A 25,689-nucleotide genomic window follows, 5' to 3' on the forward strand; every position below is an offset into this window, starting at 1 on the left:
ATTTAAGGGGTCATGGTCAGACTTGTTGGGGTTCATATGTGTTGGTTTGACCACATATGAAACCAAGGTTGTATAAATCAAATGTATAGAAATGTTTTTTTGTGTGTGTGTTGTCCACACACAAATTCTTCCTTGTATTCTAGCCCAATAAATGTGGAGGTTTTATGTGGTATGATTATTTTTATTTTACACTTATTAGTGGATTGATGAGTGTAATAGATACAAATTTTCCTGTTCTTGTCTCAAAATAAGTAACTGGTACTAAATTGTGTTTGTACTTCTCTCGTTTAGGAAGCGTTTGCTAATATAATCTTAAATAACTAATTAGCCTTACGCCAAGCAAAGGAGCGTATTTAAGTGCATCTGTCAGAAAGAAAGGTACAGGTTTATTTTGAAGGGGGGAAAAAAGTATGTTTATTTTGTAAGAACCTGCAGTAATTTGTATAGACTCATTTCTTTTAATCTGCCTGAGATCTTGTTTGAATCCCGATCCAACAGCGACTGAGGGGTAAATGCCATTTAGCTACTTTAGTAGCATTCGTGCAGAGCCAGCCAGACATCACCTCATCGAGAGCACAGATGGGTCTGTTTGAGGCAGGTGCTTAAAAACCCAGCGTCTGTTAGGCCGCTGCTGAGGTGGGAATAAAGGTGTACAGAAGGCTCAGTGCCTGCTGGAAGGCGCAGGTAGGAGAGCAACAGTCGGTTTGAGAACAGGGCTGCGGATAAGAAGTGGAAGAGAGAGAGATTAAAACATAGAGAGACACACACACATGTGCGGTCAGAGTGGAACTAGCTGAGCAGGTTCAACTGGTTCCTGGTTTGTTTTCACTCTGGCTCCAGGAGACACATGCACAGTTTAACTGTTGAGTATTTACCTCGCTGTTCATTTGATCAGTTCTGAGGAATCCTTTTTTTATGTTTTTACCGTTTGGTTATCTAACTGAAGCTTGTCTTGGGGGGGGTGAAATACAGCAGCAAAGTAGTAGTCTTTGTGGTCTTCGAATATACATCTGGCCTTATAACACTTGTGGCATTTCAAGGAAAGGAAATGAATTAAGAGATAAGAAGTAGGTGAGGAAAAAAAGGGTTTGTGTTCTTTTTTTCGATCAAATACTTCACATTATTGACTCTGTTTGTAATGAATAACCATAGTTCATGATTAAAGGGGGGACTCTGCCATTTTTTTTTTTTAAAACACATGAATGACTTAGCTCTTCTTGAGGAGCTATTTAATTTCCCCTCTGGCAGCTCCTCAACGAGTTTGATGTCTGTGCTAATGTCACACGTCTGGGACACACCTTTAATGTTGACGTGTGATGCTGGTCAGATTTTTGGGGTGTCTGTGTGTGTTGTAGTAGTAGCCATGCAGACGTGAATACTCGGGAACTCGTTCGTCGAGGGCCCAGCAGAAGTAAAGCAGGCGTCTTTCATACTCCTTAGATGTGACATTTCCTCTCTGTGTCAAACCGTGGAAAGGGGAATAACTAGCAGGACACCATCAAGCCCCGTCACTCCCACCCACCTCTCTTCTAGTCTTTTTTTTCCCTTCTTTTTCTTTAAAATCCCCTTCTTGTCCTTTCCCAAGTCTTTTGTACACCCTTTCTCCACTGTGGGGCTAATCCCACTCAGGACCGCCCACTGCTTGTGGTGCTCCTCTTTTCTGATGTGTCTGAATGTGCTCTAGACTTAAGAGGAAGGTCACATGTTGGTCATACACTTGCACTCGAGTTTGTTTTTTCTCTCCTCTGTCCTGGTCCTCTGGTTTCTCTTCTCACAATAAGAGTCTTTACCGTTAGGAGAATGTATTTCCCTAATTATGCAGATTCTTGAGCCTTATGTGTGAAGTCATTGGTGCATTTCTGCTATTTGTGTTCTCAAGTTCCTGTTTTTTGTTGTTTTGGTTGGACAGCCATCCACTGAAGATCCTAGTTTTCCCCACCTTTAAACGTATCACTGCTTAACTTAAGTCCCGCCTTTGCGTGAATCCACTCTTATCCAGAGCTCAGGGACCACCCACACCAACAACAGTCCCCCCCCCCCCCCTCTTAATGACCTTTAATGTTATGTGCCAAGCCTTCTGATCTGGAACCGAGGGATCTTCCAGCCTTGCTGATCAACTCCGAGTCCCCCCCTCCCCCTCCCTTCCCTTCCCCTCCCTTCCTTCTGCCTCCAATCCCCATTCCCTCCTCAGCCCAACCCAGCTCTGCTCTCATGCGGCAGCTAAGCTTGTTTTTGCGACATAGCTCTGGAGCAATCAGCCTGACAAGGCCGGCCCACTTTTTTTTTCTCTCTGTCTCTCTCTCTCTCTTTTTTCTCCTACCCAGCCCAACCCCCTCAGCGCCTTTTTCATTATTACACTCTGTTTTTGTGCAGCATTTCTTTATTTCTGTTTGAAATATATTTCTATATGAATATATTTCTCCCCCCTCTCTCTCTGACTCGTTCCTCTTTCTGTCTAAATTCTCGTTTTCTCTTTCCCTCGCCTGCGCCCTCCTCCCCCTCTCTTTCCTTCCTCGTTCGCTCTCTTCTCTCAGTAAATCAGCTTTCATAACGCTGTGCAGCGCAGCCTTGTTTTGCGAGGTTCTGACAGTATTCAGAGTCCTGGGCCAGTTTCCTGTTGCTATTCTGGGGGCCTTGCTTCCTGTGTGGACATGTCTTATTCAGATTCCAGGGTGCCTCCCCCCATTCTCCCAGCTCGTCTGTTTCTTTCTCCTTCTTTTCTTTAGATGATTTTTAATGAATCTATTTGAGGAAATTTAGTCTGTTGACAAAGTGTCTTGTTTTGCATTTACTTCACTGAATTGTTTCTCCACCTGGAAAAAAAAACACCCCAAAAACTTAACAAAAAAGCCCTGACACACACACACACACGCACACACAGAGTGCATCAAGCACTCTCCCTTCTGCGCTCTCTGCACACTCACTCACTCTCACACTCGCGTGCACACTCTCCCATGCCCCTCCCCTCTGCCTCCATTTTTGCTGGGCTGAGCTAGTTTTGCAGCACAAAGACTGTGGCTGACTGCAGCACTGTATGTCCCTGGCTTTCTCTGGCGCTCGCTGGAACAAGCTGCTGAGCACGGACTGATGAAAAGAGGCTGACAATGAATTTAACTCTCGCTCTGCGAAATATCCCTTTTCATATTACATATGATTTTTTTCCTCCTATCCCCAGTTAATTCACTGCTGGTGTCCGTTGCTTTAGTAGCGCCCTCTAGACACACTGTGTGACAGTAAGAGGGAGGGGCGTTGCTGGTCTGGAAAGCAGGCAGACTGGCTGTAGAGGTCTGGAGCTTCCCCACCCTTCTAGCTCCCCCACCTCACCCCGAGGCCCCTCCAGCCCCCTCAGCCCTGCGCATCCCATCACCCCTCACCTCGGGCTGGGCAGCTGCCTGCCTCACTCGGGCATCTGTGCGCTGCCCTGGGACTCCCTGCTACTATTGTGATCTCCACAAAAGGCCCCCCACGCACACACCATCTCCCCATTATTCACAGCAATCAGACCCCTCCAACCACCCTCTCCCTCCCTCCCTCCCTCCCTCCCTCCTCCTCCTCCTCCTCTCCACCGCCTCCCTTCATCTACTCTGTGGTAGCTCCACACAGGCTGCTGCAGTGTTTGTGTGCATTGCACACCTCCTTTTTTTTCCTGTTACCCCCACAGTGAAGCTCAATTAGGCAAATGTGGAGCGTTTAAAAAAGACCTCCCTACTTATTGATTAAGATTCATAGTTGGCCTAGATTTTTTTTTTGACTGCAAGCCTGTATCACACAGCAAAGTAAAAGCTGAACAGCACCGATCAGTGTCAGAAGGATTAGATTTTCGTATATCGTGGCATCCTCCCCTTTTTTTGTTTTTGCTGGTTCACTCTTTCATCTTCTACTTTCTGTTCCATGTTATTATCCTACCCACGCTGCTGATAAAGTAGCAGTGTAATGTTGATCTCTCGGGAGTTTGAGCTTGCTCATCTGTGGAGGTAGTAGACATTGTGTCTGAGATATCTGTCCCCAGCAGGGTGCTGTGAGCGTTGTGACACCCTGCTGTTGTTGTCACTATCCACCTTTGTTATTTACCTTGGGGAGATGAAATTGCACAAATGCGATTTGTTAATTTCAAACACTAACTGGGGTTCGAGTCATCTGCTCGGTGGCATATATATATGGTAAGGGTGCATGGCGCACCTATAGGGTGCTTTGGCTGTGCCTGGAGTTTCTCGTCTGTCTGTGCTGTGTGTGTGTGTGAAACCCTGTAATGGCTGCTGCTGCTGCTGTTTGAGGCAGGGGCCTGCCTTGCTTCTCCTCCTTTCTCCAGTTCTTCCCTCATAGTGGGATGGGAGTGCCCCCTTATGGTTGAGCTCAGCCCTGCAAATCTTGAGCTGGGGCTGGAGCAGCCTCTCCCCAGGTCTTTGGTTGACTTCCCATCAGCCCTTGGTATGTGGATACAGTCCCCAGATACAGGTGGAGGCTCTGGGGTGGCGGCTGACATGTCGGCAACGCCCACACGTCTGTCTTCTTTTCAGCAACCCGCTGGCATTTCATGGTAATGTAGCATTGACTGGTGGTTTGACAGAACAAATATCTTAAATTGTACTTTGTCTAAGGACTGTGTGTCATTGGTGAATGATGAAGACAAGCGCTCTGATCATAGGCGAGAGATAATGTGCTTTTGGGCTCAGTAAGTCAAGTCAGCACATTCAGATTCTGAGCTGAGAGAAAGAGAAGAGAAACTGCGCTGAGGAAAAAAAATTCACTTGATCTTAAGCTTGAAAGGGAAGCGATGACTTTTCCCATGACCCCATTCTGATATCAAAAGCCTACTTTGTCCTGAACAAGTGGTAAATGCGCAGCGCTGGAGTGCTCTGCTGACGAGGTCGTTGGCATATAAACATAAACATCTCCAGAATGAGATGGCAAAAAAAAAGACAAAAAAGTTTGAGCGTGCCCTGTCCGCTTTGTGCTTCCGTGTTGTCTCCCAGGCCTCCCCAACAAATGTAATTAAAGGAGCTGGAGGGATATTGGGGGGTGTGGGGGGGGTGAACAGGGCTTTGGTGCGTCTGCGTTTCCTGTAACAATGACGGGCTTCTTCTTTTGTAGTAGCTGACTGCACCGTGACCCTGCCAGGCACGCAGGGAGGCCGTCGACAGAGACATGCAGACCTAGGAATGGCAGCAACAGGGGGGAGGGACTGTGTCGGCTCTAACGTGTCAACCACGTGGATCACAGTAACCATGGCAGCCCTTGACATGCAGCCAGCTTCCCCCTCTTCCTCTTCCATCCCTTTCTTCTTACTCTCTTCACTTTGCCACAGCGGATGTGTCGACTCTGAGCGAGCTGGGTTTGTTTTGTTTTGTTCTTTGCTGTATATATTGTGTTCAGCATCTGGAGGCCTGAGAACGAGGAAGCTTGCCAGCCCAGGCAGCGGGTGAGACTCTGAGGTCTGAGGATGACAGAATGAAGCGGGTCAGGGCAAGTGTGTGACTCAAAGATGAACTTTGGCACCCCCCCTCCCTTCTCTTCTTCCTCCTCTTCCTCCTCACCACCACCACCAGATCTAGTTACACCACTGACCAGGGTTACATGTTCCAGATATGTGTCATTAACTCCGAGCCACTACGCTGCTTCTTCCACTTTCTGCTTCTCATAACCTACCAAAGAAAAAATAGAGGGAGGAAAAAAGGCTGGCTTGGCAGACTAATGGCTCTGGTCGAGCTTGATTGATTCAGTGAAGTAATCTGCAAATGGAATACATTAGGACGGCAGAGAGCAGAGCAGATGACTCAGAGACAGCACCGGCGAGAGAGATGTGGAGAATGTAAGAATTGTGGGAGCAGTGAAGATTTTCAGCATTTGTGAACAAGAAGTGCGTTAGAAGAAGGAGACGAAGAAGAATAAAATTCTGGAAAGTTTGTATCGTTTTTAAAATGAATTTGAAACGAATTCATCGTTCGAAACGCTGCTTTTTAGCCTTTGAAAGCTCCCGAAGTCTGTTCTGCACTTCTCAGCTCTGAAGTTCCATGTTAGGCAGTGCTGGGAAAAAGCACAAAATGGCTGCCACAGAGAGGCTTTCTACAGAAAGAGCTGCAGCTTCTCTGCTGCTCTCTCTGCAACACGGCTCACCGGTCCTCCCCTTTCTTCCCCTGCACATAGAGAAATGGCTCGTTTCTGTATTTTCATATTGTCAGTTGTCATATTTGCCATTGATAATGCTGCTGTGACCTTCCTTCAAGCTCCCCCCCCCTCCACACACAGTCACACACCCCACCTGTGCTCACACGCTACTCCAACTTAACCACGCCACCTCTCAACTCCTCCTCATGCCTGATCTATGTCCTCTCTCCTCCTCTTCATCATTTGCCTTAAATAATGAGCGTGTTGAATAGCAGAGCCTCAGCAGCATCAGTATCACCAGCATCCACCACCCCTCCCCCTCCGTCCTCTCCTCGCTGTCCGGCTTGTGCAGTCAGCAGAACAGGCTGGTGCTGTGCAGTATTGAGCTGGGAAAAATCAATGACTGCAGAGTGGGAGTAGGTAGGAGCTTGTGTGTGTGTGTGTGTGTGTGTGTGTGTGTGTGTGTGTACAATTCTTCTGCCTATCCAAGCTGAGGATTCAGAGCTGTCAGATATTTACAGAATGTTAAAGAGCTCAGTCTGTACGCTGCATACGTGCCACTGTAGCAGTGCACACAGGCTGCACAAACGGAGCTTTTGCCGGCGTTATCGGGCCATTAAGGGATATTTTAAATTTTGCGGTTTTCATGCCGTACCATGCAGCGTTGTCACAAAAACACATTTGTTTGGGTTTTTTTTGTTTACTTTCCTGTTTTTCTCAGATGTTATGTCACTTTAAAGTCCTGCTGATTTATTCTGGTCCCAGTCTGGACCTGTTAGCACCAACCAGCTTCTTTTTGTTTCTTACAGATATTCTGTAATCTGGAGGAAAATAAAAATGGAAGACTGCTCTCACAACTTTATTCCAGCTAACTCAATCCCAGCTTTTTGCTGGACACATGATGCACACTTCAGTGTACCAATTAGCCATGCACGCCACACAGTGGACTTTAAAGTGTGGCAGGAATGACGACCGCTAACAGTCCGTCTCAGAGTTAGGAGTTCAATTTTAGCACCAGAACAATGCAAACGTGGTTATTTAATATGATTCTCTTGAGCTTTAATCAATGCTGCTTGGAAATGGTCGTTGGAACCCAAACACAGCCAAAGATCGTTGAAATCCTGGTATTGCGTGATAATATGGTGGTCGTACCTTTAACCCGCCATCCTAACCCATCTAATCTTGATTGGTGTAAAGTGATAGTTGCTTTAATGGCATGATTCTTGTCTCTGTGTGTAGCTGGTGGTCATCAACCTCTAGGCTCCAAGACGACAACATAAATGTGTGTTTCATGCGTAACTAGTTTGGAGTTACATCACTGCCAACCTTTGATTAAAAGTAAATCTGTCAACTGAAAATAGGCTTAATAAAAAAAGGCAGAAACTCCACTACACAAACGAAACTACACAAACTATAATAATCAGACAGTTTACCTCAATCCCCAAATCTTAATATGGTTTAAAAGCCACTGTGAGGCGGTACTACCAAGAATGACGACTGATATACTCGATTGATCTTGTTCTGCTTTTACACCCCCATGGATCTCTAGAAGTACCCCACATCCACGATCATGTGTTAAATCCTTTTTTCTGTCTCATGATGACAGTTTGTTCGTCTTGAGTGTGCATCCTCCTGCTGAGGTGTCTCCTCAGCTGAACCCACTAACTGAATCCTTTCCTCTTTGGTCTGTGTTGAGGAAGCTGTGGTTTAGAACTTGTTTTGTGGCTGAGATTTGACTCTGAGCAGCAGCTTCTGAGTCTCTGTGAGTACCAACTACAGAGGTGGTCATCGTGGCATCTGGCCAGTCGGAGCCCTTCAGATGGAGCCCTCTGTCAGATGACCAGTCTTGTGATCTCTTGGTTGGGAACAGGAGAAGGAGGGGGTGGGTGTAGGTCAGCTGACGATGCTGGCTGCTGGAAAAAGGGTTCCTGCTATGGTTGTTTGAGCAAAGAATGTCACGCTGTTCGGTTCCCTGTTCTTGATTCCAAAGCACGAAGACCTAATGATGTGCCTCTAACCCACTTTTGCATTTGAGAACATTAATTGGGCGTCAGCCAGGGAAACACTTTGGAGTGCGATACTCCCTTCCTGCTGCGTTTCACGTGGTTTTGTTGGTGCCGTATTTCCAGTGTGGGTCAGAGAGGCCTGGGTTTGTGCAGTCGCCGGAGCAGGAGAGGAAGAGCCGGAGGGAGGGAGGGCCGAAGGAACGGGGTGAGGGTGGATTGGAGGGGGAGGGAAGGGTGGATTCTGAATCAGCGTTGTCCTCCTGTCACTCCCTCTGGGGTTCCTCCATCAGGTCACATCCCAAAAATAGCAACGGGCGCCGTTTCAAGTGCAAAACCGCCGGCTTCGGGGCTGCAGCCAGCCTGCGAGTGTGAGATTTCTATGGGAATAGTTGGCCACAATCCAATGAGTGCTGCTTTATTTTTCTCTCCCACCCCCTCCTTCTCCTCCTTCTCCTCCTCACTCCCTCCCATTTTTTTCCCTTCCTCCAATGTGACTGGCAGATGAGCTTGCATTTCTGAGTGAGCACATGGTCTCCACGTGAGTGGCCAGTGTGTAAACATTCACCTTCCCACAAACATAATCATTGCCGGCTGCCTTCCTACCTTCCTGCCCGCCCGCCCGTCTTTGTGTCGCAGCCAGCGAGGCTCAATAACAACACCACATGGCACCAGAGCCCGTGCCCAGCACCAATTATTTCAACTGCCTCCCGAGATGACTCGCTTCAAATGTTTGTTTTTTTCCCCCCACTTTCTCTTTGCAAGTCAAACTCAGTTCTCCTTGCCAGCACGGATCATTATCGGCATTATGGGAGTGATGTGTGGAGTATTTTTAAAAAGGTGGGAAAAGAAGTCATTGTACCCAAATGTATTATTGAACTGTAATAGGGCTGGCAGCCTTCTATGAGAGAGTAACATACACACCCCGGTGAGGGCAAAGATTGCTGTAATGCATCAGTGCCCATTTGGATTTCCACTCACTTGATTTGACTTCTCTTGACTTTGACATGACACTGAAAATAAAACAGTCTCACCCTCCTCATGCAGGTCAGGAGGAGAAAAGCCTGAATATATTCATCGTTTCTTATTCATTTCTCCCAAATGTGATTCCCAGAATGCAGCCGCTTTCTTTTTCTAGGTTTTATACATTTTTAGAGCCTCATTTACATCCCAGTGCACACACACACCCTTACCTTTGATATCAAGTATCAGTTCTTCCACTTAATTTCTCTCTTCCCATCATAAGCTGAGCCTCCACAATGAGTGGCAGAGATTTTTTTTTTATTTTGTCTGATGAAACCTGAACAGTTTTCTTGTTCTGTATTTTTAGCCCATATGCTCATCAGTTACTTTTAAAGGCAACTTGTTGGACAATGCGTCTTTTTGCCGCAGCCCCGATGCCATGATCATGGTTGTATCACAAAGAAGAGAATAACTCCATAACTCTGGTGGATTTCTGCTTCATTTGTTACCAGAACCATATCTGAACATTTCATCTTTGATTAGACTAGCATGCCTTACTACAGCAATTGTAATGATATGATATCTATCCCGGTGTACCTACTGACTACACTTCACTGCATATCGAGTTGATATTGCTAATTGCTTGGTAATTTCCCTTCATAGCTACACGTTTAGCTAACGGCTAGCCATTACAGCTTGAGAACTGTAGCACTGGCCCTTTTCTCCTCGTCTGTGGGCCTCACCGCTGTTCTGGAGCTGCTTATCTGCTTGGTGGTTCTTCATGTTAAGGAGAACTCATCAGCAGCTGAGTCATCATCGCTTCACAAAATGATGCAAATGCTTCCACAAGCTGTAGGAACTGATACTTTATGGAAAAGCGAGAGCGAAATGTGTTGACTTGTTATCAGTAACAAGTTGGTGATGTGAATTGTAAAAATAAATTTGTTAAGCCACTTGTTACAGTGTAAACGAACGAATGCAGTGTCATCGTCGACTCATGTTCTGTTGCTCTTCTCCTTCAAGGATTTATCCGGCTCCATCGACGATCTTCCCACTGGTACAGAAGGCGCTTTGAGCCCGGGTGTCAGCACCTCGGGCGTGTCCAGCAGCCAGGGCGAGCAGAGCAACCCGGCCCAGTCACCCTTCTCCCCGCACACTTCGCCTCACCTTCCGGGCATACGTGGACCCTCGCCGTCACCTGTGGGTTCCCCAGCTAGCGTCACCCCTTCTCGCACCGGCCCCCTGTCCCCCGCTGCTGTGCCAGGTAAACGCACAATACCGTTAATACTGTTGTTTCAGACCTACAGCAGCACACAGCTAAAACATTATTCTGTTTCTACTCTGCTTTAATACAGTTGTTTTAGATCTTCCGGTCTTTAAGTTCAGTCGTTTTGAAATGGTCTTTGAAATCTGAAATTCAGCTGCGAAAGACTACGTAGGGGGATTTTATGGCAAGGAAAAATGTGAAAATTAAAACCAAGTTTGTTCTAGAAGAATAATACATAGCATTATGTGGGTGTCAGTAGATAAAGTACAAATGCAGAATATTTACAGGAAAATCACCATAAATATGATGTCCTGAAACAACTGAGCAGTTATTTATTTTCACTTGCCAAAGACTGCTAAATGTAAAAATGGACCTGCTCGATACGGCTAACCAACAACAATAATTTCAATGTCTTTGTAGTCAGCTATTCATCGTATCCAGCAGAAATCCTGTCTGACATATGTAATAAAAAACAGACAGATTTAGAGTTTTAATTCAAAACTCGATGCGGATCACATTTGTAATTTATGAAGCGATTTGCAAGATATGGAACTTTAAGTTTCTCCTAACATGATGCTAGTAAACCATTCGCTGACGGAGAGACGGAGGTTACAGTGCCACCCTCTGCTCATTGTGGAGAGACTTGCCACAGTTTATTAGCTTGAATGTGACTGGGTCACACTCATTTTATGGCCAGTATTTCAAAGTTTAAGAGCAAGAACTGATTGTAAATAAAGGAGACAAATTTCCGCGGTTCCCACGGTAATTTCAGACCCATGTCATCGCTGTCCCGCAGGTAATCAGATGCCTCCTCGGCCGCCCAGCGTCCAGTCAGACAGCATCATGCACTCATCCATGAGCCAGGACAGAGGTGAGTGTGTTGGAAATGTTTGCAAACAGAAACCTTTAAAGAGTATCTCCTCATGTGCTCAGTGGCCAGCAGTGTGTGCGCCCCATTCTCAGCAGCTTTTAGGTGTGATTGTTTGCACTTGTATGCATTCCTCCCATCTGCAAGCACTCCCCCAGGCTGTGCTTCTAAATAAGAATGTGCTCTACTTGCCAGGTCAAATGAGAGCAGGCAGACACACTGTACTGTGTTGTGTTTGTGAGGAAGTGAAGAGCTTGAGCCATAATGTGTTGTGCAAATGTATGCTAAAGCAGATGTAGCGTGGAGTTTTGTTTTTGTTGTTTTTTTGTTTATTTTCTTGGTTTTTTTTAACATTAAGTGTTTAACATAAGATACAATCGGCATCTAATTATTACCACTTACTATTGGTTGCTGAATTAATCAAACTTTGATATGTGTGTGTAAAAAAAACTAACAGTGTTGCTTAATGTTCCCTGTCTTTTCTCCAGTGTACATGCGCAATCCTCAGATGCCTCCTTACGGGTCCCCTGGACAGCCTGGCTCGGCCTTATCTCCACGCCAGTCTTCAGGAGTGCAGATCCATGGTGGGATGGGCCCTTATCCTCAGAACAATACCATGGGAAACTACGTCCCTCAGGGGGGCCAGTACGGCCCGCCAGGTGAGACATGAGGCTGTGAGTGTTGGGTGGTGTTGCTTTGAGGGCCTTCTGTACAGCAGGAAAAATAAGAGTGCAGTGTCTCCGCTCTGTCATATCAAGCAGACTTTTTTTCTTTTTTTAATACTCAAAATATTATGAATGAGTTTACAGTGGTTGTCCTGTGACCATCACAGTTTCACAGATAGCCCAGATTTTTTTTTCTAAGAGGCTTTGAAGTTTCCTCTCACTTCTTACATTCATGAAATTATATCAGTGCACTTTGAAGTCTCAGATGGTTTCTGTGGGCTTTGAAGAAGTTCTGCTATGAGTCATAGCAGAGAAAGGCGGGAGCCAGATAAAGCCCGCTTCATCAGGCTGCTTGTTCTGACAAGCTGAGGTAAATTTAGAGCCGGACTGGTGAAACTCTTTATCCCGTCAGTGAGAAGTGACTAGATGAGATCTGTTTTAGGCTGAAACACAGCAGGAGGGCATGAAACTCTAAATGTTGATCTGTAACACTTTCAGGTTATCCCAGGCAGCCCGGCTACACAGGGATGCCCAACGCCAATTACCCCAGTGGCCCCGGCATGGGTGGCTCCATGAACCCCATTCCCGGTCAGGGCAGCGGGGCTCCGTATGGAAGCATGCCACCGGGCAGGATAGGTCCTGGGCAGATGGGCACTCGGCCTTACGGTCCTGCCATGGCCTCCAATATGGCCGGCATGCCTCCTCAGGTGGGGTCCGGCATGTGTCCCCCTCCGGTCATGACGAGGAAGGATGGTGGTCCTTCCGTGCACCACGGACCAACAAACTCTATACACAACAGGTGGGTGCTCCTGGCTGCATCAGTGACATCTGTGTGAGCCTGTGACTGTTGAGGGTCATTGAATTTATAGCTTTAAGGAGATTTTCTCATCACTTTGCTGTGTGTGTGTGTGTGTGTGTGTGTGTGTGTGTGTGTGTGTGTGTGTGTGTGTGTGTGTGTGTGTGTGTGTGTGTGTGTGTGTGTGTCTCTCCTTGGTTTGCCTCACACACAAGCCAGTCTGTTACATGTTTTAGTGCTTGAGTGGTGGCAGTAGCCCAAACGCTTATCTATCACAGAAGAGGAGATGGTCCCTGCAATCACTGAATCACATCCTTCCTAAGCAGGGATGCCTGTTGAGCCTACAGAGCAGCTCTTGTGGGCTTGGCAAATGGTACCCTGTGACTTAAATTAATGTTTCCTACAAATGAAACTGAACTCTGTGAAGGAAAAGACATAATTCAGTCAGGCAAAGTCTGTATTTGCAGTGGATCCTTTCAGGGATTACTTCTGACTAATTATTAGTTGATTAAATAGGTGAAAATAATTAGATTAGTCAACTACTGTAGAATCGCTGAGAAAAAAGTTAAAATTAGCACAATAATCAGAAGAATCCTTTCTGGACTCAACGTTTTGATGCTTATGTTTTGTTTTTTAAAAGGAAACATGACCATATTTGGACAAGGCCCTAAGGTTGCGTCTATGAAATGTTTTTTTTCTTCTTATTTTTGTACTCTTTGCTCAAATTAAGGTAGAAAAATAGAATGCTAGAATTGCATTCACCAAAAACTGCTGCACAGACATATTGGATGGGCTGGGTAGTACGATTAAGTTGACAGCAAACCATATTATTTGTCAGAAAATTCCATTAAAATTTATCCAAAAGGGAGCAACAGCACAAACACCGTGAGGAAGTCCAGTTCAGAGACTCGAATTAGCAGCGCTGAGACGTAGCTCACCTCCAGCCGCCTGTGTCAGCGCATCTGTCAGTCATAGCGGCCATAAAAGTCTCTGAATGTTTAAGTTAAAAACAACAGTCAGTCACTGTGGACTTGTTCTACAGGAAAATATTTATAGAAGCCAAAGCCACATTTTTTTGTATCAGGCTGTGAACACGCTTTTTGAAACATCTGAGTCTGTGGAGACTGACTTTCTTTTGGAGCCAGGTTCAAGTGACCATTGTAGAAACAGCACTAATTTCACTCTGACACAGCCTCGAGATAGTACCATTCATTATCTGGAATAAAATTCTGCAGAACTGCACTGACTCACAGGGATTTCATCTACCCTACCTCCCCAGCTTGCTTGTTTACAACTTCCTGTCACAAAGAGTGGGACTGTGTGCCCTGGCAGTGGCAAGTTGCTGCTTGCCGTCTTAGAAACAACATGTTAACTCGGTTTGACATTAGAAAAATAGAAATAAGTAGTTTAACTGACCAGTATTTCTCGTTTCTGCTACAGGGGTGGCAACTTTTAATCATCCTGTTGTTTCTTTGTGGTTATTGTTTTTTAGCATTTCTTCTAATCAAGCATTCTTTTCTGTAGGCCACCCAGCTATCCTAACATGTCCCAGGGCATGATGGGAGCAGGCTCTCCGTATGGCCCAGGCATGAACAGCATGCACAGTATGATAAACCAAGGTGGGCCAGGGCCGTATCCAATGGCAGGAGCAAACATAGCCAACAATAGCCCTGGTGAGTACAAGTGAAACTATAGCCCTGATCAGGTGATTGGAGTACAGCTGCAGGCCTGAGGGTTGTGTCTATAAAACAGTTTTATAGACTGGTAATCGTTTTATTTTTATACCCTTCTGTCATTGCCCCGTTCTCCCAGGAATGGCTCCAAGTTCAGAGTTTGGCATGGACAAAATGAATCCTGCTCCGAAGATGAACAACAAAGTGGACGGGACTCCCAAGCCAGAATCCAAGAAGGTACACATTCAAAGTCCAGCTTTTTTCCCCCGCCCTCCCTTTTTCTCGTTCTTACGATTTTCTTCCGTCACCCGTCCAACAGAAGTCGAGCTCTTCCACCATCACCAATGAGAAAATAACCCGTCTGTACGAGCTTGGCCCGGAGCCAGAGAGGAAAATTTGGGTGGACCGATACTTGGCCTTTGCTGAGGAGAAAGCCATGGGCATGAACAATCTTCCCGCTGTGGGCCGTAAGCCCCTCGATCTCTTCAGGCTCTACATATCCGTCAAAGAGATCGGCGGCCTCACCCAGGTACACCTGGACTTCCACCTGAATTTGATGTGAATCCTTCAGATCAGAAGGACGATCGTCGGTAATTTAAAAAAATAAAAATTCGTATACAGCTTTCTGAACCACCTCCTTCCTCTCTCGCCCACCAGGTGAACAAGAACAAGAAGTGGAGGGAGCTGGCTACCAACCTGAACGTGGGCACGTCGAGCAGCGCAGCCAGCTCGCTCAAAAAACAGTACATCCAGTGTTTGTACGCCTTTGAGTGCAAAATGGAGCGCGGCGAGGACCCTCCCCCAGACTTCTTCAACACGGACACCAAAAAGAACCAGCCCAAAATCCAGCCTCCCAGCCCAGGTGAGCGCTGCTGCTCCGCTTCACTGTCACACAGTTTACTGCCTCCTTAGATTTAAAATGCAATGAATGAAGCTTATTTCAGATTTCCTTTTCTCCCTTGGGCGCAGTTTGGATTAAGTACAATTCATAACATCATCTCTGCTCTATTTGCCTCACATCAGCTGTCTATAAACTAGTCTATTTTATTATATCCCATTAATTGCCGTTTTTAAAGCCATTCATAGAACATTGTTTGTCATCTCATGTAGGAGCAGCCACCCTCCATAAATCGCTGCTCCCCTATATCGTAGGAGTTATAAATGACGGCGGCGTAGCTGTAAGTCCTTTGGACGGTTCCACAAACACATGCCTTGGGGGAATAGTCCTTGGCATTTGCACAGGACATGACGAAAGACTTGTCCTTTCCGACTTCCCCACTTTGATTTTTGTGGCAACGGTGATGACAGCAGAATGCTAAATGTTTCAATGAACTGGGTAAAAGTCAGCGGATGAACTGGCGCTCATTCATACCAGTTGTTAAGGGTGAGGAGGTTGCAGCCAGGAAGGGTCATTGCTTGTTGCATGAGATGCTGTTTATTTTGGAGGGGACTCCTTGTTTATAGCTGCCAGGAGCAACCACACCGGGAGCAACCACATGCTGCTTCAGTCTGGCTGAGACCCAGGCTGTCAGACACGGGGCACTGAGTCAGCGCCGGGGTGTTGTTACAGGAGACATCAGGGTGCTTGTCAGCTGGCATCAGCCCTCTAGTTAGTACGAAAGAAGGGCAGGGGAGGGTTTTGGGGGTGGGGGTGGTGGAGGAAGTAATGGCAGGAGAAAGGCAGGAGGTGATTTGGCGATAGCGATGCTCCGTCAGTGGCGTGTCCTCGCTGCCTGGTGCCTGGCCCTGGGCTACAGCAGCACGGCAACACTCCCTGGAGATTAGTGCTGAGCCAGAAATGATGAATGGGGGAAGAGGGTTTTGTGTGTGTGTGTGTGTGTGTGTGTGTGTGTGTGTGTGTGTGTGACTGTGTGTGTGTGTGTGTGTAAAAGTCACACGATTCTCTCTCTGACTCTATTTCTATCATGCCCTCCCTCCCTTCATCTTTAGTAGAGGGAAATCCCTGCCCAGAGGGAGGAGGGGGTGAGGGAGGGTGAGCCAATGAATGTTGTGTGCATGCGTGAGAGCTCGAGAGGCAAGAGGGTGATGTGAGAAAATGTGAATAACTGTGACCTGCCAGTGACCCGGGTGTTGTGTGTGTTTGTGTGTGTGTGCCAGTTTAATGAATGGGAACCTGTGACTCATCAGACTGGCTTGCTAATAGTGAGAAGTCCTGAGCTGAAGTTAAGGATGATTGCTAGTATGTCACACACACAACACAAACAAAATATCAGTCACACCCACACACACACATTCACACATAGCTGGCTGTCTCCTGTCTCTACAGCCCAGGCAGTAATCTGTCACAGTGAGGGTTTACATCACTGTTTCCTGGTGGTTCCTGGAGCCCAGCGGTGTTTGAGGAGGGGGCAGGCATCCTGTGATGAGCAGGAAGATTCAAGATTTTTTGCTGGCTATGCACTCAAAAGCCAGTCAGCTCGACACAAACTGTGCAGCGCTCAGGAATTTCTTAATGGGATTTAGGATTGCCAAAAGCAGCATGTGCTCTAAAAGCCCCCAGCAGTGTTCTGCCTAACCCGCCTCACTATCAACTATCAGCTCTTGCCTTTATTCCTCGAGCGAGGAGGAGGAGGAGAAAGGGATGTTCTTTGAATTCTCTGGAATCTCTGAGTGTTACAAACCAGAGCACTTGACTGTTTTTCTTTTGTTTGTTTTTTCTCCCACTTAGTCATTGTGTGTATCCTTGTGTTTTGCAGCTGGTTCTGGATCCCTGCAAGGACCCCAAACCCCTCAGTCAACCACTAGTTCAATGGCAGAGGGGGGAGACCTGAAGCCCCCCACACCAGCCTCCACCCCACACACGCAAATGCCCCCAATGCCTGGCGTAAGGTACGATTCAAAAACCAGCGTCGTGCTTCTGTGGCGTTCGTACTAAAATCTCCACCTGTGGTGAAATTGGATCAGAGAAGCAAGAACTGGAATACGAAAAACAGCAAAATATGCTTTAAAGTTATCACTGATGGGGTTCTGTTCACATGTACACACAAACACCAGACTAGTCAACAGGAATATGAAAGGATTATAGTTATAAAGTATGCACTTTGGGCTTAGAAGACTACAGTAAAAACTGTCTTCTGTGTCTTGTTAGAGGGACAGACAGAAAACATTCAAAAAAAGAAATTAACAAGAAAACTTAGAAAAGTCTTAATTACTATGAATTTTTCACATTCCACATTTTGCTAAAAAGCCATCTGTTTTCCTACAGGAGTAGTGTTAATCTACAGGATCCCTTTGCTGATGGCGGAGACCCGGCGTTTCCCAGGAGGAACGCCATGACTCCCAACTCTCAGGGCTATCAGCCTGGGATAGGCACCCCGGAGATGATGGGTCGGATGGGTCCCTACGAGTCCAACAAGGACCCTTTTGGAGGCATGAGGAAAGGTGAACACCGTCCATGTAACCAAACCCCAGATTCTGTAAGGGTTCGTTCATAGCCATAACTAATATTATGTTTATTTATTTTTAGCAGGGGAACAGTTCATGCCACCCGGCCCCAACAGTGGAATGGGGGAACAGTATAACAGAGGTCCACCAGGCCCAATGGCCAACATGCCAATGAGCCAGAGGCAACAGTACCCGTATGGATATGAACGAAGGTAAATGTACTATAGTTGTAAATAAGATAAGATGATTGTGATCTGACCTGTGCCATTTCAGTGTCCTTTTCTCTTTCCGACTAAATCAAATCACTTCATGATTATTGCTCGTTGCTTTTATAGACAAGAGCCAGGCATGGGCCCTGATGTCAACATGGGACCGGGAGCTCCTCAGCCCAACATGATGCCTTCTGGAGCTGACACAGGGATGTACTCGCCTAGCCGTCCTCCGCCACAGCAACGGTCTGTACCATTCAGGGCAGAGACTATTCTGTATAAAGATTAAACGGAGAGACATGGTTGCATGTCAGCATTTTGTCAGTAAGATCATTGATAGATTTAAAGATATTTACAGAGTTTCTTATTGTAACTGAATCATTTACTGAAATGAAGAAATATAGTAATCTGAGTGTGTATTTTTAGGCATGAGTCCTATACAAATCAGTTCCCTGGCCAAGGAGCTCCCCCTGGTGGGCCTTACCCAAATCAGCAGCCAGGAATGTATCCACAGCAGCAGCCAGTAAGAACAGTTTGTCCAGCATTTGCAGTACTCCTATTATTACTTGGGTTTCTCTTTTCAGTGTTCATGTAATGTACTATGTTCTGTTCCAGCTGAACAGAAGTATGAGCTGTTGCTAAAATTATTGTGCTCAGTTGAGGATTGTAATGCTTAATTTTGTGTGCTGACAGAACTACAAACGTCCTGTGGATGGTGGGTATTGTCCTCCTGCCAAGCGCCATGAGGGAGAAATGTACAGCGTTCCTTACAGTGGGCAGCAACAGCCAGGACCCCAGTCCTCGGGGCCCCAGGGCCAGCAGGACATGTATAATCAGTATAATGCATACCCTGGAGGGGAGCGCCGACCGCCAGGCCCACAGAACCAGTTCCCCTTCCCCTTCGGACGGGATCGAGGGCCGTCATCTGCAGGCCCCAATTCCCAGTCTCCGATGCCTCCCCAAATGATGGCAAGTCCCATGCCTTCAGGCCCCGATGGTTCCCAGGGCCCAATGTGGCAGGGCCGCAATGAGATGGGCTACCCCAACTATCCCAACCGACAGGGACCCCCTGTGTCGGGCCAGGGTCCCGGCTACCACGGCATGAACCGCTCAGAAGATATGATGCCATCAGATCAGCGCATGAACCACGAGGGACAGTGGCCTGGCCATGCCAACCAGCGACAGCCTCCGTTTGTCCCCGCAGGCTCCGGACCACCCATGACCAGATCCCTGCCCTCCACCTACTCGGCTTCCCAAAACCACATTCCTCAGGTGTCGAGCCCAGCATCCATGCCCCGATCCATGGAAAGCAGAACGTCGCCCAGCAAATCCCCCTATATGCATCCTGGAATTAAGGTGCAGAAAGCTGGACCTCCAGTTCCCGCGTCCCACATTGGCCAGGCTCCCGTGCAGCAACCCATGATCCGGCGAGATGTGGCCTTCCCTCCTGGCTCTGTGGAAGCTACCCAACCCCACCTGAAACCCCGCAGGCGGCTCACCATGAAAGACATTGGTATAAAATGTGATTTGCCTGATAACTTGTAACATTACACATGTAATAAACAATATGCATATGTCTACCTGACCTGGATTGACCATTTGATATTTCTCAGTTTGCGTTAAGACAGCTTTCAGATACAAATTGCGTATTCACACTAGGTGACACAAGTATGTAGTATGTATTGCATGTAGTATGGAGTTAAAGTCCCAAGATTAGTAAACCTTTACATGTTATTTAAAGCTGCAGTGACTGATCATGGTTACTTTTAGTTATATTCATTCTGTTTCTATTTTCAAAGGCACTCCTGAGGCTTGGAGGGTAATGATGTCATTAAAGTCTGGCTTATTAGCTGAGAGCACCTGGGCCTTGGACACCATTAACATTCTGCTGTATGATGACAATAGCATTTCTACTTTTAACCTTTGCCAGGTAGGTTGCACACATCCACAACCTGTTAGCATTTGTTTCTGTCAACATTTCAGAATGACTTGTCAAATGTAGTGACCACCTTCTTTGCTTTCACAGCTACCTGGATTTCTGGAGCTGGTAGTGGAGTACTTCAGACGCTGTCTCATTGAGATCTTTGGCATCCTTAAGGAGTATGAAGTAGGAGACCCTGGCCAGCGCACCCTAATAGACCCCAATGCAGCTGAGGACTCTGATGATGAAATTCCCATGCCTGAGGGCGAGGACATGAACTCGGACGAGGAGGACGAAGAGGATGAGGAGGTAGAGGAAACAAAGATCAATCCTGACACTTCTTCACTGGTCCAGATAAAGGAGGAGGAGGAGGAAGAGGAGAACTCCCACAAAGATAAGTCTTCAGAGGATGAGGAAGATGAGAAGGAAAGGGAGTCTTCTATCAAGGAAGCCAATACCTCTACCTCAGGGTTCTCCCACGACCCCAGTATACACTCGGAAAAGCCCAAACAGGCTAGCAAGTTTGATAAACTCCCCATCAAGGTGGTGCGGAAGAAGAATCCCTTCCGGCTAAACCGCTTGTCCAAGCTTGGGCAGCGGCAGAGCTTTGACAGCGGCCTGATACACTGGAGCGTGGGTGGTGGTGACACTACTGAGCACATCCAGACCCACTTTGAGAGCCGGATGGAGCTTCTCAAGCAGCGAAAACAAACAACAGCGGCCGCTGACAACCGCAAGAAGGTCAAGGTGAATGGGACAGCGGCAGCAGCAGAAAACCCAGAGAAGCCTAAATCCAGTGGTGACGATAAGGTTCGGCAGCAGCAGCCCCAGTTTTCTGAACCTCACAAGTCTCCAACAAAGACTACCACGCCTCCTCTTCCCATTGGCGCACCAGTCACTGCCACCATTGACGATGTACTATCCGCTCGCCCGGGGTCGGTCACGGAGGAAGTCGTTCGTGGAGGTGCCGAGGAGCAGAAGGAGAACGGCAAGTATTTGTTCAGCATCAACCCCGATCTCCAGAGCCGCCGCAACATCAAGATCCTGGAGGATGAACCTCACAGCAAGGATGAAACGCCACTTAGCACTCTATCAGACTGGCAGGACTCGCTAGCTCGGCGCTGCATCTGCGTCTCCAACATTGTGAGGAGCCTCTCCTTCGTTCCTGGCAATGACCTGGAGCTGTCCAAACACCCTGGCCTGCTGTTGCTGTTGGGCCGCCTGGTGCTGCTCCACCACAGGCACCCTGAACGCAAACAGGCGCCTGTTACCTACGAGAAGGACGAGGAAGACGAAGGCGTGAGCTGCGAGAGAGACGAGTGGTGGTGGGACTGCCTTGAGGTGTTAAGGGAGAACTGCCTGGTCACTCTGGCAAACATCTCCGGCCAGCTGGACCTTTCTATCTACCCAGAGAGCATATGCCTGCCTCTCCTTGATGGCCTGCTCCACTGGGCTGTGTGCCCTTCAGCAGAGGCCTTGGATCCCTTTCCCACGCTGGGGCCCCACGGCTCCCTTTCACCCCAGAGACTGGTCCTCGAGACCCTCAGCAAGCTCAGCATCCAGGACAACAACGTCGACCTCATTCTGGCCACTCCGCCATTCAGCCGCTTGGAGAAGCTCTACGGCTCGCTCGTGCGACTCGTCGGCGAGCGCAAGGTGGCCGTCTGCCGTGAAATGGCAGTGATCCTGCTAGCTAACCTAGCCCAGGGTGACAGCCTTGCAGCGCGAGCGATCGCTGTGCAGAAAGGCAGCGTGGGCAACCTACTGGGCTTCCTGGAGGACAGTCTAGCGGCTACGCAGTACCAGCAGAGCCAGAGCTCCCTGCTACAAATGCAGGGTGGACCCCAGTTTGAGCCTACTAGTGTGGACATGATGCGGCGGGCAGCGCGGGCTTTGCACGCCCTGGCTAAGGTGGAAGAAAACCACTCTGAATTCACTTTGTACGAGTCGCGGCTACTGGACATCTCGATGTCCCCACTTATGAACTCTCTGGTGTCCCAAGTAATCTGTGATGTACTGTTTCTGATCGGCCAGTCATGACAGCCGTGGAGAGGTTTCAGCTCTGCCTCTTTCTATTCCCCCTAAACCACCTTTTTGTGTGTGCGCGTGCGTGCGTGTCTGTTAGTTGCGCGTGAGTGACAAAAGCAAAACTTTTTTTTTTAGTTTTTTTTGTTTTTTTTTTTTAATTTATGCAAAATCAACTCGGATTCCACTGTCTTTCTTACCCCTGCTTCTCTCTATAAGGAAGGAATATCATGAAGTAGCTGTTGATTTCAAACATCTGAAACTGAAAGAAACTGGCAAAGAAGAACAGACTGGGACCCAGGCATAGGACAGAGTGTGCTGCTGCCCTGTAGAAAGGACTTTTTTTTGTTTTTGTTTTTTTTTATTGAAAAAAAAATCTCCAGAAAGAGAAAAAAAAAAAGAAAAAACTGTAACCAAAGTTGCTGTCTCGTTTACAGTGAGTTTGGGGGATACACGTGTTCGCTTTCTCCCTCGGGGGAGGTGGGTCGTCAGGGGAAAGAGGGCACAGACTAAACAATATTATGGTTCATGTTTGGAGGCTACATAGACTCATGGACTGTGGTGTGGTATAATTGCTGTAACTTTGGATGCTATATACTCAGCCCCACAGGAACCACATTATTGGCTGTGAACAGATGTCTGTCATGGGAGGCCTGTGCAGTAGATTGTAGGACTTTTTTCTGTACTGTACACCTTAAAAACTGTAAACATACTGTAATAATACTGTTTCACACTGAGATCCGCTGGCTTGGCAGCAAACTGTAGTTTTTAAAACCAGTTTTAGTTAAATGTCGAGAGAGAAAAACGGCTTTCCCCCCAAAGTACGGTGAACCTACAACACCCCGACCTCTTCTCTTTGTCCCTTGATTGTATGACTTGACCCTTATATTCAAAAGTCACCTCTTTAGGACTGGTCCTCAACTCTAGATGCAGTCCAAGCTGCAGTGTATATATGATGTTGTACATTACACTTTCTCTTTCTCGACTTCTGTTGCTCTTCACCGTTTTTAATCTTTGACGAGTTTCCCTGCATCGAGAACGCCATGTGATTACTTGACGCCCGCCCTCTCCGTTACTTCAGCGCCTCACCCCGCTCGTATCACGCTGTGTGAGCGTGGGGACGGGGGTCGTTAAGCTGCTGTCAGATCCAGCGCCACCCCCTCCTCTCAGTAAACACAACTTCAACTTTCTGTTCGTCTGGGTGTAGAGAATATTAACACAAATCGGTTCCATTCGAGCTCCTTCATAAACGACAAACTAGACCTTGATGAAGAAACTGTTTTTATTTTATTTTTTTTTTCAGTGATGCGGATTCTGCATATTTGTATTTCAGATGATGTAGCTAAAAACTTGATGTAAATTCCTCTTTTTTCCTTTTTTTTGGCTTAATGAATATCATTTATTCAGTATGAAATCTTTATACTATATGTTCCACGTGTTAAGAATAAATGTACATTAAATCTTCGTAAGACATTTGCTGTGGATTTATTTATTATTCTTCTTGACATGGTTGAGGCCGCAGTGAATAAAGCCCTGAATTTTTTATTTGGCTCGCATTTCACTCGCGCTGAGACAATCTGATACGACTAAAGCAGCTCAGAGCGCTTGTGTTTTGCTGACGCTTTTGATATTTACACACGGATGCGGAGACACGGCACATCTCATCTCTGTGCAGTATGCTGCTTATTGAATGCACAGCCATGTTTTCCCATCCCTGTATTGATTGACATCTCACCCCCATGTTACAAGGCTGTCCTTGTCCCTGGGTCGCACATGCTGATATTTACATATATATTTACATTACTTGGGGAACAGCCAGAGCGCTTCGATACATACAGATAAGCTAGGAGCTGACATTTACTGCGAGAAAAGCTGACTTTTTTTCCCCCTCCAGAATATCATCTGATGTTTTGACAAAAGTTGAATTCAGTTTGGAGACGGCAGAGCACCTGGTTTAATGTGTGATGGGGGGGGGGGAGCACCCCTACTTATTTAGCTACAGCCGACAGGATAATGAAGTTTTAAAGTATTTCCATTCTTGTCCTCAACGGAGAGACAAAATAGCATCCATAAAAACAAAACAGTCGGCCTGAGCTAAATGTGGCACCAAGTACGTTTTCAAAGCCTGCTGCCGCTTCTTGATGTTGTTTTACTTTAGTCGTATTTATTCAGCAAGTCTCACTGAGATCAAGATGCAGGAAAAAAGTAAAGTCCCGGCTTGCTTTAGTGTGTGACTTTAGTGGAATGCTTCAAGGCAATGGATCTAAAATAACCCCAAGTGCTATAGATAAGTCCCAGAGATCACCCGCAAACTCAGATCATAATAAAAGGAGAGATCTACATAAAGTGCAGCTTAAACGGCTCTAAAGGCTCACCAACCAATTTAGTATTGTACGTCTCGCTCCCTACCACTGAACATTTGAGTTGACAAACGTTAACATGCTTTTTTCTTATTTTAAAATAATGAAACTGTACTTTGAGCTCAGAGACTGTGACTGAAATTGCACAGAAATCATTTGTTTGCTGATATATGTTGAGCTGTTTCAAATGTTTGATTTCAAATAATGTTGTTTTACATAGTTGCTCCATTTTTGCTCACTTGCATCTTGTAGTGCTAGCTAGATGGCTACATGCTGAAGTTCTGCAAGAAGAGCACTGACTGCTGTGTACATGAATACATGGCAGACATAAGAATGGGGGCCGGCTTAATGGTAAGTGGAACTGTGGGACGATTTGCAGGGCAAGTATCTCCTGGTATCACCTGAAAGCAACGCCAGGCTGTAGAACAAAATCAGCTCCCTTTATATTAATATGTTTTATTTGCCTAATTTGATTTAATTGATTATTGATCGAAGATGGCAGGTCACTGTTCTCGATGGTTACCATTAACCCCTGCATGGGATTATAGTGTTTCCCACAGAAGTAGACAGTGTTTGTGGGAGTAGCAGGAGGAGGCAACATGCAAAGTTTGATGGTGTGCTTCATCCTTGGTGAGCTTGATCTACACATTTGGACCTACTTTTACTGCTCAAAGGGAATCACCTGATGGTTTTAGTCCTCTCTCTAATACTAGAGTCTTTACTTACAATATAAACAATCAAAATTCAATGAAAGAGGTGCTCATCATTTTTATATATTCAAGTGCTGTCATAGGGCTTTGAGGAAATCGGATGTAAAGCACAATATTTATGAGCGTTTTAAGTTGTAAATCAGTCATTTTTGACCCAAACACGACAGGAAGGTTAATTTTGTCCCACTGTAATCTCTTCAAGTCATTTGTCAGTAATGGCACAACAGCAGAGGTCTTTATAGAGTCCTTGTAGGGCGGTATCATGCTCATACTGCAACTCACCAGTGAATTATTTATGGCTGTAGAAGTCAGTTACATCTCTGTAACGGCTCGTTTTGACAGTGACCAGTTACTGTACACATTGATTGGGGTCTGTGCCGAACAACAGACCTCGACTTATGGAGCCAGTTATGAACTCTTCTTCTCTGTCAGCATCTCAGTAGATCCCTACTAAGGAGAGCCATTAAAACAACCCCCAGTTCATCTACGAACCTACTCAGCGCCATTCATACCGCCACCTGAAGCCAGCTGAGGCCTAAAGACATCTGTCATGGATTTCTTTTTTCAAAGAGCCATGACAAACACTCTTGACAGCCAGTAGTAAACACATGCTGCCAGAAATTTTCCAGGTCTCTAAAGAGATTCTCGAGCCGTTATAATCACATCAACAAAGCACTTAACAAATCTCCCAAAGCCCCGTCCCACTCATCCAGAGAGTC

General features: G+C 46.6%; 1 protein-coding gene across 4 annotated transcripts in view; it reads left to right on the forward strand.

The window, feature by feature from the left end:
- arid1ab (AT-rich interactive domain 1Ab) overlaps nucleotides 1-23,373 on the forward strand; it is a 59,426-nt gene extending 36,053 nt beyond the window's left edge. For 2 of the 4 annotated variants that reach the window (XM_080296216.1, XM_080296218.1), the window contains exons 5-20: nucleotides 10,095-10,335; nucleotides 11,135-11,209; nucleotides 11,695-11,865; nucleotides 12,370-12,670; nucleotides 14,192-14,340; nucleotides 14,480-14,577; nucleotides 14,660-14,869; nucleotides 14,998-15,202; nucleotides 17,058-17,190; nucleotides 17,567-17,742; nucleotides 17,828-17,957; nucleotides 18,081-18,200; nucleotides 18,381-18,477; nucleotides 18,648-19,476; nucleotides 19,754-19,884; nucleotides 19,981-23,373. In XM_080296216.1, coding sequence (XP_080152342.1) covers nucleotides 10,095-10,335; nucleotides 11,135-11,209; nucleotides 11,695-11,865; nucleotides 12,370-12,670; nucleotides 14,192-14,340; nucleotides 14,480-14,577; nucleotides 14,660-14,869; nucleotides 14,998-15,202; nucleotides 17,058-17,190; nucleotides 17,567-17,742; nucleotides 17,828-17,957; nucleotides 18,081-18,200; nucleotides 18,381-18,477; nucleotides 18,648-19,476; nucleotides 19,754-19,884; nucleotides 19,981-21,915 — 5,001 coding nt within the window. In that variant the 3' untranslated portion in view covers nucleotides 21,916-23,373. The remainder of the gene's footprint in view (nucleotides 1-10,094; nucleotides 10,336-11,134; nucleotides 11,210-11,694; nucleotides 11,866-12,369; nucleotides 12,671-14,191; nucleotides 14,341-14,479; nucleotides 14,578-14,659; nucleotides 14,870-14,997; nucleotides 15,203-17,057; nucleotides 17,191-17,566; nucleotides 17,743-17,827; nucleotides 17,958-18,080; nucleotides 18,201-18,380; nucleotides 18,478-18,647; nucleotides 19,477-19,753; nucleotides 19,885-19,980) is intronic. The other 2 variants (XM_026157442.2, XM_080296217.1) reach the window with 2 other exon arrangements.
- The last annotated feature ends 2,316 nt before the right edge of the window (nucleotides 23,374-25,689 follow it).

This window comes from Astatotilapia calliptera, chromosome 22, assembly GCF_964374335.1.
Source record: "Astatotilapia calliptera chromosome 22, fAstCal68.1, whole genome shotgun sequence".
Classification (NCBI taxonomy): domain Eukaryota; kingdom Metazoa; phylum Chordata; class Actinopteri; order Cichliformes; family Cichlidae; genus Astatotilapia; species Astatotilapia calliptera.